This window comes from Xyrauchen texanus, chromosome 49 (genome assembly GCF_025860055.1).
Source record: "Xyrauchen texanus isolate HMW12.3.18 chromosome 49, RBS_HiC_50CHRs, whole genome shotgun sequence".
Lineage (NCBI taxonomy): Eukaryota > Metazoa > Chordata > Actinopteri > Cypriniformes > Catostomidae > Xyrauchen > Xyrauchen texanus.
Window position 1 is genome coordinate 7,264,890 of NC_068324.1, and position 12,022 is coordinate 7,276,911.

At 36.7% G+C, this 12,022-nt stretch overlaps 1 protein-coding gene across 2 annotated transcripts in view; it reads left to right on the top strand.

The window, feature by feature from the left end:
- The window catches only part of LOC127640527 (cytosolic carboxypeptidase 4-like), a 207,668-nt gene that overhangs the window by 37,258 nt on the left and 158,388 nt on the right, over window positions 1-12,022 (top strand). For both annotated transcript variants that reach the window (XM_052123142.1, XM_052123143.1), the window contains exon 2: window positions 8,722-8,789. In XM_052123142.1, the coding sequence (XP_051979102.1) occupies window positions 8,722-8,789 (68 nt within the window). The remainder of the gene's footprint in view (window positions 1-8,721; window positions 8,790-12,022) is intronic.

Genomic DNA, 12,022 nt, shown 5'->3' on the forward strand with positions numbered 1-12,022 from the left:
CTGCATATACTTGAAATAATAATACAGTGGTTTAAACAGCTTCTTTCCTAATCTCTTGTTGAATTTATTAATAGAGTGAGTAATATAGTCATTGTTAACACTTCTTGATACCACATTGGTTAATGTTTTACATGTAGTCTGTTGACAGGACAGTGTGCATCTCATATTTAAATCCTCTTCTAAACGCCAGCCTCAACAGAGTGGGCGGTATCTGAATGTTCACAAATAGTATACAGTTGCTCAGCTGTTTCAACCTTCTTTGTAGTTCAGAGCGAAGAACGAAAAAGAACTTCACTTTGAGTGTATCAGATCCTTAAGTAAACTGTTTGCATGCTAAAGCACTAAAGACAGTCACTAAAAATCACAAAAAGAAGAAAGAAAAAAAACACTACTAGTCTAACTCACTTATTGCGTTGTTAGATGTTGGCTGACTAGTCGACCATCCTGACCCATCCCTAGAATCTAAAGACATTTTACCGAAATTAGTGGATTCATTGTTTGTTTCCTTAATGCAGCAGCATACAGAAATATCCACACACACACACAAACCCATAATACACCTCTCTCTCTCTCTCTCTCTCTCTCTCTCTCTCTCTCTCTCTCTCTCTTGCTCCTTTGCTCTTTCAGTGGCTCATTTGGCTTGGAGCAGAGGTTTATTTATTTTCCATCTGTCTACCATGGCTCGGTGACTCCTAATTTATCATTCTAGTCTGTAAGTGATTGATTGAGTGACTTGGATCACAGTGCTGAGAATAAAATATTAACTCTCTTTATGTTATGATTTGCAGAGTAGTGTAACCGAGTTTATTGCCTGACTATTTTAAGAAACCATATGCAGTTACTGACATGTATTAGGCTACCTTTGATCATGTTTAGTCCTGGAATTTCACTGAGTTAACGTTATCGATGTGAAATTTCAGGTATCCAGACAATCTACCATTGATGATTTATGATTGACACATGTTACGTCTAAGCGGAGTGGATCGTGTTTGTGTACGAGTGTGTGTTTGGAGTGTGCATGCATTCATCAATGTTTGCACATGCCAATATAGCTGGATGAACCCACGTGTCCTTTAACTTGACTCAATGCTGAAATCTCTAATTTCCATCATAACAAAATATAAACTATTTGAAGAAAGTGATTCTTTATACGTACAAAAATACATATTGTACATATAAATACTAAACTAACTGAAGATACAATATGTAATATTATTATTATTATGTTATTTCTTGGGAAAGAGTGTAAAGAAGTATTTCCCTGAATTTCATACATTTATATAAATAAATGTATTTGAAATGGGGAAGTTAAAAAGTCTGTGTAAGGGACAATCCTAAAATAGTCCAACAGAAGTGTACAGATGATCCCATAATTTCATTATTCATGCATGTCTATATGACAGAGGTGTCAACTACAGCCACTTTACACCATTCAGACCCAGATGACTGTCTACCTGTAGCCATCACATGTGCATCAACTTTTCAAAAAGCTTTTTGGCTTCACCGACCTGACTGCCCATTGATTGCTTTAAACAACAAGAAGAACCTTTATAACTATGTTTGGTTATAAACACATCTTTGATTGTGTAGTTGTGCCATTTAAAGAGGATGGTCAAAAAGTGAATATAAGATGATAAAGCTGGGGAGAAGGGGATTTTGTTGTGTTGTTGGGTGACGTTCAAGGGGCAATAGGTGGGGGGTTTGTTTCTTGTCTTAAGAATTTTACTCTTTAGCCAAGTAAAACATAAAGGTAAAAAAAATGTAGAGTCGAGTCGAAATGTCGAGTAATGTGGAGGGGGCGAGATGTAGACAGAGTGCATCCTGCACCATCTTCTAATTAGTTCACAGTGTCTTGTGCTGGATGTTTGTGAGTCGACGCCAATTGCCCAACTATTCAGCTATCTGAGGAATACTTCACTCATTAGATGTTAGACTTTTCCTATCAAAATGCCAACTGTGCTTTGACCTTTTCCGTATTCTGCACCTTTATGATCAACATTCTGTTATGGATGTATGTGTGGTGCTGTATTTGTCATATTGCAATTACGGTATTTTCTTTAACTGTGATATTTACATCACTCAATACAGTTGAATCCAGATTGATGTGATTTGTTCTCACTGTAGGTTTCTTACACTGCCCTCTAGTGTTTATACTATGCGTTCTGTATATTTAAAGCAACTGAAACTGACATTTGATTGTCTTTTGCAGAATATATCTTCTGTGATAAAACATGTGTAATTTAATGGGATGATATGGTGGTGTAATCGAGTTTGAAATTATGATCGTGCTTTGAGAATGCAATGGCAAGATGTACAGTTAAAAAGGAGTTACATTTTGGTCTGTTCTCACCCAAAATTGATTAGATAACTTCAGAAGACTTGGATTTACCCACTGGAGTCAAATGGATTACTTATTTATGCAGCCTTTATGTGCTTTTTGGAACTTTTTGGTCACCATTTACTTGCACTGTATGGACCTACAGAGCTGAGATAGTCTTCTAAAAATCATTGTGGTCTGCAGAAAAAAACAAAAGTCATGCACATCTGGGATGGCATGAGGGTGAGTAAATGATGAAGAGAATTTTCATTTTTGGGTAAATTATTCCTTTAATGCAGCAAAACAATTACCATCCAAAATGGCATTTAGTAGGCATGCGTGTTATATTATTAAATCTTTGACCACTCTCGGTAACATTCAACAAAGTTTTTTTGCATTCATTTTATCAGCTTAACTGCATTTGTTTTATTAACAGTAGCATCAAAGAAATTCTTCTTCATTCAAGTATAGTGTAATGGTAATTAATCATATACTTCTATATAAAGTCTTTCAGCTACTTCAAAACAATGTTTAGCTGATCTCTGTTTACTGAAGAAAGATCCTTGTCATAACCAATTACATCTCAAGGTTTTGACTTTCATATACACTGCACTAAATTTAAAACCTGATGCTTTATCACAGCTGCATTTAGCAAAAGCTGTATTTTAGCCAGGGAACAAATGGCAGGCCAGGGGTGAAAACACGCATCTCTGAAACCTAAACTCGTGAAGTGCGTACCAAGTGGGATAATGACCCACTGGGTCGCTCAAAACAGGAGGTGAAGATAGATGTCTTGGCAGTCTTAGAGCTGTTGTTAGTATGTTCTGCGTCAGCTCATCTCCGTTAGCCTGCAAATGAGTCTTTAACTTGTTACCCAAGGCACTGGACCCGATCAGCTCAAATTCTGGGAACACTTTTCAATTAATAACACCATACTGATTGTTCAAAATGCTACTCCTTGTTTAAAGGGATAGTTTACCCCAAAATGAAAATCCTGTCATAATTTTCTCAACCTCATGTTATTCCAAACCTGAATTGCTTTATTCTTTCTGTGGAGCCCAAAATTGAGATTCTAGGCAGAATGTTAGGGACTGATATCCTCAGTCACCATTAACTTCCTTTGCATCTTTTTTTTCTTACAATAAATGTGAATGGTGACTGAGATTGACAATTCTACCTAACATCTCCATTTTGTGTTCCACAGAAGAAAGTCATGCATTGGTGTGCATAAATCACACACTTAATATTTATAAAAGTAAAGATCTTGTCCAAAATCTTGATTTTGGTGAAAAGTGTGCTGAGGTAATGAAAATGGTCCATGTGGTTTACATTCCATCTGCAAAGATTCCTCAGCATTTCTGTATTCATACAGTTCATACTTTTTTCTCCTTTAAACAAAAACAAAAATGCCTTGACTACATATCAGCTAATTAAATCACATAAGACTCCTTCAGCTGCTGACCATAATCATTCTGCTCTGATTGGACAATTAACGGAAAATCTGTTTGATGACGCACCTCAAATAGAACGGCACAACAGGTGCTGCTATCCTCGTGCTATATTAAAAACGTTCTGCTGAACACTTTTTTACTACACAGAGCTTTCTATGTCTTAAAGGTGTAGTTCACCCTAAAATGCCAATTCTGTCATTATTTACTCACCTTATGTAGTTCCAAACACACAAGACATTCATTCTTTCATGGGACATTGATGAAGTCACCATAAACCATTTCATTTTATGAAAAACATAAGCAATGGAAATGAATGAGGTGAACATTATAACAACAGGACAGGTATATATTGACAGTGCTGCCTATATAGGGTGTTTATTCTTGCTTTGATTCCTCTGGACAACATCTTGATATCATCAGTTACACCAGGGCTGCCATCAGCCAGGATTCTTGCCCTCTACTGACGTTCCATGTCCTATATAACTGTGGTAAAAATAGCTATGTGTTTACGCAAACAGACACAATAAGCTTACTTTGGCCTGATGAGACATTTAGAGCATCTTACAAATAATAGTGTAGTCAGCGACACGATAAAAGGTGAAGTGTATAATTTAAAAAAATGTGCCGAAATGGAATTGTAAAAATAATGACTGACAAGTTTCCCAAACATGCCCCTGTCTAACATCGGTCAAACAAACAGCTAGTCCCATCAGTAACTTTGATCCTAATGTTTAATGTCAAGTTGCCAACTGTTATTTGGGGGTGTTTGGCAGTTCTCCCAATGGCCAGTTCGCATCTGCTTTTGGGCCTCCAACTTTCCTTGGGCCCCAGTGCTGCACATCCTGCACTGCCTGTAGTTACGCCACTAGTCCTGCCCCATACTCACGCCATTAGTTCAGTAAATGTTGACAATAATTTAAAACAATAATTTGTCATTTGTAACTCAGACTTACAGACCCAGAAAATGCGATCGTAGCTCTGCTTCGTTCAGCATGTTTTCACATTAATTGGACCACAATTGGCCTCTGCCAAGAAAGAGGTGATGCGCGATTGTGCATTTCACACTTCCACAGCTGACGTCCTTCCTTCAAATATTCAATTTCACATTACTGTACATGTAACCATACAAAGAGTAAAGGTTGCCAGCTGATGCATGATAGTTGTGCAGTGTGAATCCCGCTCGGGGCAGTTCGAGCAGGACCGGTGGCAATTTACGAATTGTCTCTGCATATTATCTGGGATAAGAGAGCGTATTTTTAACATACCTTAACCTTTAAATACTGCTCCTGAATGCTATAAATAATAAGGTCTGAGAAGTTATGGTGTGTGAATGTGTGTAGTAAGTGTGTAAATGTGTAAAGGTCCATTGCTAATTTCTTCCCACGACCTGTCTTGAAGAATATTGGAAGTGGTGAGTGCGTGTGTTTGTGTGTGTGTGTGTGTGTACTTGCGTAAATGGGTTTCAAAACCTTCTCACCATTCAAGTTTGCAGAGACAATCTTGGCATCAATTTCTCACACTGTCCTTCCATAACGTCTTTCCACCACCTGTGGCTTTGCCAAAAAGCTGTCAATCTTCATGAGCTTTGGGAAATGTAAGGGAAGCCGTGAGAATTGCTTGGCTCGCCTTTCGAAAGCATCAGCATTTTGTTCCGGCATGATCACACTTATAATGTGCCAGTTCATGCTGTAGCATTACTTAGAGAGGAGTGGGTGTATGTTTAGAGAAGCAAACCTCAAACAAGAGCCAATTATGCACAAATGTTTAAGATAGCCTAACACTTAGCAGAAGTCTTTTTTTTATTACAACTAATTTGATTTTAATTAGAATTTAATCATGTCTATTTTTGGTCTTGGGAATGATGCCTTTTTCACACATTCATAATCAGAAATTCATTCCTGATAAATAGCGATCTATGTAAGCATTTTTGGTGATTAGATTCACAAGTTTGGACTGCCACCTGCACTGCATCGGTGCGTCCTTCAGAATGAAGTACATGTTATATCACCACCTTGTGGCCTCCCAAAGCTATTACACCAGAGTACATTAAACAGAAGTCCAACTAACAGTTAATTTGGAAAGTATTCAAATTAGGATTCCAATTTAAAGCTGAATTATGCAATTCCCGCAACACTAGCGCCACCATATGGAATTGCAAAAACAAACTATGCTAAGAGATAGTCCTGCCCCCAACTAACAGCATTGGTTGAGTAACATTATTGGTGCGGGTCTAAGCGGGTTGCTCAAAACAATCAATATTCATAGTGCCACAGAGACACTGTGCCTAAAGTTTTCAAAAAAAATTACCTTTTAATGGCTTACTTATAGTTGTCTCTGCATATTAAGCTTGAATTCGAGAAAGTATTTGAACACAGAAAAAGTTATATACTTCAGTTTTAAATGTCGGCTAATGTTTATATATCGATGCCTCAAAAACATAGAGGAAATAATGTGCTGACCATTTATCGATGTATTGATATTTTATGACATACATAAAAGTTATAGTATAAGAACAATATCTGAATAAATGGCTGCAGTACAAACACATTCGGGAAAGCTGTGTTTGTTTGTTTTTGCAATTCAGTTCGGTGGCGCTAGTGATGCATTAATGATGATGCAAACTTCAGCATTAAATGACACTGTGCAATGTTCTTTATTTTCCTTTTGCTAATTTTAAAACGATATCATGCAATATTCATTATTTATTTATTTCCTCTATCAAATTTGTAAATGCTGCAGGACGTTTATATATATATATATATGTATATATATGTATATATGTATATATATATATATATATATATATATATATATATATATATATATATATATATATATATATATATTCTTCAACAAACAAATTTTAAAATGATGCAGTGCGAGGTACAAACACATGGTTCATTTGATTAGGGTGCTTTAGTTTGCTCAGCAGAAAAAAGTTCAGCTTCTTCCATTATATAAATTATTTATATTCCTCAACTAACTAGTTTTCTATTAATGTCGGTCAAAGTATAAATGCAGGCTTTGTTCACCTATGGTGCTATAATTTGTTCATTAGTACAAAGGTCGGCTTCTTCCACTGTATAAATATTTTTTTTCACTCAACAAAATAATTTTAAAACAACGGCACGCAAAGCATAATCGTAGGCTTTGTTCGCTTATGACTCCTACACACTACACGACTTTCAAATATGTCAGATCATGGTATCGTTCATATTACTCAACTCTCTGTCTTGTCATGGAAGTTGTAGCGTTTTCAAATTACTCGACGAATCGGTGACAGGGGTGAACACATTACAAAACATTTCACTATTGACGAATCCCCGACGACTCTGCCTGGACTCCAATTTAAGTGATACGAGATACGAAAACAAATGCATGATCATATGTTATGCATTTCAGAATATGATGTTTATGTTTTTAATCATATATTTTATTGGTTACAATATGAAAAGGTACCTCTTACTGAAAAGTCTACCTATTTGCTTACCTGACTGTCCAAGAGTATTGGCAATTTCTCTCCAACTCTTCTCTTTTTCCACCCGGTTGTGGTACAGTTCAGATGAAACATCAAATAGGCACTGATGCTCCTGCCAATGTTTTACCAATTTTTCCTCCATTTCTTCAGTCCATTGAGACTTTCTTGATACCGCAGCCATGCTAGTCGATGTTCTGGTACATCAGGACTCCTCCTGTGCCCCATTTCTTGCACTCTCATTGGCTGTAGGTCAATGTTGCAGTTGTGTTCAGTCAAAACATATTTCACACTGCGCGATTTGGAATCACAGACAGGGCCAGATATTTAACATTCTAGATATCTCGCTGCCATCGACGACGCGTTAGCGCTTCTCTCAGATCGCGTCTTTGATAATTCATACATTGTGATCATCGCTCTCGAGAGCGAGCTCCAATGATTTGCCTACAATTTCAGGCTTTTGTTGGCGATCTCCACAAAACTGTCAGCAAGCAAATATGGGGCTTAAAATCGTGTAGTGTAAACTTGGCATTAGGGGTGCATTAGTTATTTCAGGAGAAAAAGTTTGGCTACTTACATTGTAAAAATGAAGCTTTAGTGTTTTAAGTGTAGCCCTTTGAATCTTCTTGAGAAGTCAAACAGCAATATATATGTAATAAGTTGTTCATATGTGTGCTTGTGTATTTGTAACTAAAGGATACACACATGAGATTTGCACAGTCTGTTTCTCAGGAGAAAAATCAAAAGACGATTGAGAAGCCATTTGACCTCTTTCCTATGCTGTGCTTCTAATTTCCAGTAAAAGCAAAGCAAGCATGTACATAACATTTGAGGTTTCTGGTCTTTTACACTATTGATTTAATTCCCAGTGGACATTTTTCCAAACAAAGATAAGCAATAAAAATTCTATAGGCCTTTACGACTGTATTCTGTCTTTTAATATTATGTGTTTATTCTTTGTGACATAAGATACCATTTTTTATACCAATACAAATATGTTGCAGTTCTGAATGTATTTCTGCCCTGTCTCGTTCATTTACTCTCCATTGAGATTAATTACTGGGACTGATGGTCTTTTTTATGTCATGCCAGGCCACATTCAATATGTTAACTCTATCACACACATACACACTTTCTCCCCATCTTCACTCACACACACATACAACACTCCTCGAAGATTCCCCATCCTCTTGATGTCCTCCAGCCCATGTCATGTCTCCTGCGAAATGCTCAGCTTGGTTTAATCCCTTTGTCTCGTCAGGCCCTTTTAATAGGAAGCTCATCTCAATATCCGTGCACAACTGTAGCAGCCCTTGGGCTTATCTGGGGAGATAGAGTTTCAGGAGGCAAGCTAAACCCCCTCTCGGCTTTAACTTTACCCATCTGTCTTGTTAAATCGTAGGAGTAGGTGTTGCCTCCGTGTCACTCCATCTAATGTATCGCTCTCACTGGCTTTTGCATTTTCGTCCTCTCTCCAGCACGAGTAAGGCCAACCATGGCAGCTCCGAGCTCCAGCGGACTCGAAGTCCTTTTGAACACACTGCAGGTAAGCGGGCATTGTCCGTACCAGCACTTGTGTATGTGTGCATGGATATATCTGGGTTCTGTCTCATTCTCTGACATGTCAAGCATTGGAATGGCCCACAGATGCATGCAGGAGCGCTGGCAATGGCACACGTGGAACGCTTTCCATATGCTGAGTGAGAAATATAATTGACAGTAGGTTGTCTCTCGATATCATGAGAAGTACTCTGCAGTATAAAGTAAACATTTGTTCAACTCCGAGGCAAATTGCTGAATCTTTATGTATTTCGCATAGAGCCCGGGGTGCACAGCTTGAAACTTAAGATGCCACTGCATATGCAAACTAAACGTCACCAGTGCTATTTTGAAATGAAGGTTTTTTTTTTGGAAACTGCAATAAGATAGCATGCGAGTACTGAATTGAGTCAGTATTTGTGTTAACGATACAAATACTTGTAATATAAATTTTTATTTATATAATTTAATATAAAATATATTTATATCACTTGAAACCGAGGTACTTCTGACATCACTACAAGATAATAAAAACATTCTGTGCTTTACTAATAATATTAGTTGATTAAATGAGTGCCACCCATGATTTTCGTTTTCCAAAGTATGCCGTTATGGAGTGTGTTTCCAAAATCAAATGTCACATCCCCGCTAATACGTTTAGATTGAAAACACAATAATTTTGCTCCATTTTTGCACCTCATCCACACTGAAATGGCATTTTCCTACACCAAAATGGAAACGTTTTTTATTGATTCATGTTTTGGCTACTTCAATTATAAGCTGATCTGATTGTGAAGTTTACTGTTTTTGGCAATAGTGGTAGTGATTATTCAGGCTATTGAGGGATTCAATAATGGTAAAATGTCTGTTATTGATAAAGAGAGAGCAAATTGAAAATAATTTGTTAGCTTAAAATAAGAGATGGTGCAAACCTGTAAATACTGTCTTGCTTCCAACTTTTTCCACATCTGTTTGGAGTAGCTTTCAAGAGTTCAAAAGAAGTCTCTTGAATCCCAAATTGCACATTTAAATGTGATTTTATTCACTTCCATAGCTTTATGGAGACTGATTTCATAGCAGTGACAAACCACTGAGGCCTTATGCTCACAGGATGGCGAAGTGCTGAATTTCCAATAACTTTCTACCTCTTGCATGAAAATCAAGCTCAGAGGGGCAACAATTATTTAGTGTAAGCATTAAAGCGATTAATTGAGAGTGAAAGCCATAAGATGAGATTTAGTCCGCCTATGCTGATAAGAATGTTGTGCAGAGCCGTCTGGGGAAAAGCAAACCCAATTTATAAAGAGACAAGGGCAGCTATGGAATCTGTGTGTGATTAAAAGAAAACTTTAAAGTTTTATTTTGATCTCATTAGAGGGGAAAAAATTATAACTCTTTAAAAGTACAGGAAAAGAATGAAAACATCCTTTTTTATTACATTTCAAGTATCTTTAAACTAATTAATCTTAAAGTCTTTTAGTTGCAAAGTGTTCTGAACTTATAACAATTTTAGACTGATCCATAATTGGTCTTGTTTATTAGTCTTTAATTGGGGGCAATTTGCAAAACAAGTCTTGTAGAGTAAATATTGTAAAGGAGTTGGACTACTACGTATATTCTTTTTGGAAATGACTGTAATATTCATAGTTTCCCATTACATTTAGTATGAGTACCAGACATAAAAATACTTAAATAGTACAATGTGCCTTTTCTACCACTGAAAATGGTAATATTAACTTATGTGACCCTAGCTATTTACAGATAAACATGGTAATTAGTGTCGACTGATATGTTTTTCAGTGTCTGATACCGAGATCCCACATTGACCTGAGATATAGCTACTGACCCATATCTGCATGATTTTACACATTGCACTGCTGCCACACGATTAACAGACAAATAAGTAGGTGCATTGGTGTTCCTAATAAAGTGCTTGTGAGTGTACAATTCAATGACAGCTGACATTTAGCGATGCACTGATATAAAATTTCTGGGATGATACGATAACTGATAATTCACGGCTAATTTATTCAGATACTGATAACCGATAACTTTACTTTTTGTGTTTTAACCGTTTAAACTGGAGCTTCCAGTTGATTAATTAAGAACGTCTCACTTGATACTAAATGTGTTTAAAAACTTTGAATCTGGACTTCATAATCTTACCAACTGCTCATGTTTAAGGTTTGGTGGATCTATCGTGATCCAGAAATGTGTGTATCCATATGCATGCTGATTTGAATGAGATATAAATTACATTATACTTGCATAAATTTTATTGTGTCCATTTTGGTAATTCTTGTGTTGCCATTACAAAAAATAACTGATACCAAATAAACATTATTACACAATATTAACTCGCAACTGAATAAACTAATTTTAAAACAGAAATTATTTAATATCCAATGATAAAATAGATTTTAGAATTGACAATCAGGGGAAATACCACTTCAGTCAGAAAAAAATACTGTACAGTTATAGACCGCTGTGGATGCTGAATCACAAAATTACCAAATATCGTCCAGTTAATCAGCCTGACCAATATATATATATATGAGTGTCACTAATAACCATATCTTTGTATGCATGTCATCAAGCTTGATAGAAAATATCTGTCACATAGAACTGACAAAGATACCTCTGTGTACAGCATACTGTCAGATAAAATAAGACTCCATGCAGCTGCTTGCAATTGGCTATGTTGCCCAGCTCTAAACATTTACTTTATTAAAACAAAAACTGAGAGTGGCAGCTAGTAATACCCTCACGATTAGCCACAGCCAGAGTGTCGCCTTCCTCCAGCCATGACTGTCATCAAACGTAGCAATAACTTCCAAATTCACTGTCCTTGACATGGAGCTGTTGGTGCTTGAAATGGGATTCCCGCTAATTCAAATCAAGACTGACACAGGTGCTCAGGATGCCGTAGCGGAGTCAAGTCTTTTTTGTTTCTTTACAGTTTCCTCAGGCAATGGACCCCTGTCTATCTATATAAAAAAAAGTCTTAAAGACCCCATGCCATTTTTGTTGTTGTTGTATTTTTATGCATGTGTGTTAGCCTCTATAGGCTAGTCTATTGTAAACACTGACAAAATTAGCTTTTAGCTTATACACACATTTACAATTTACAGTCTTTTGGGAAAACAGAACAGAAATATAGATGACTAATCCTGCACTACACTGAAATTTTGTCCAATCAAATTCTTTGTAGAATGTCCCTCCTCCCTAATACCATCTGAA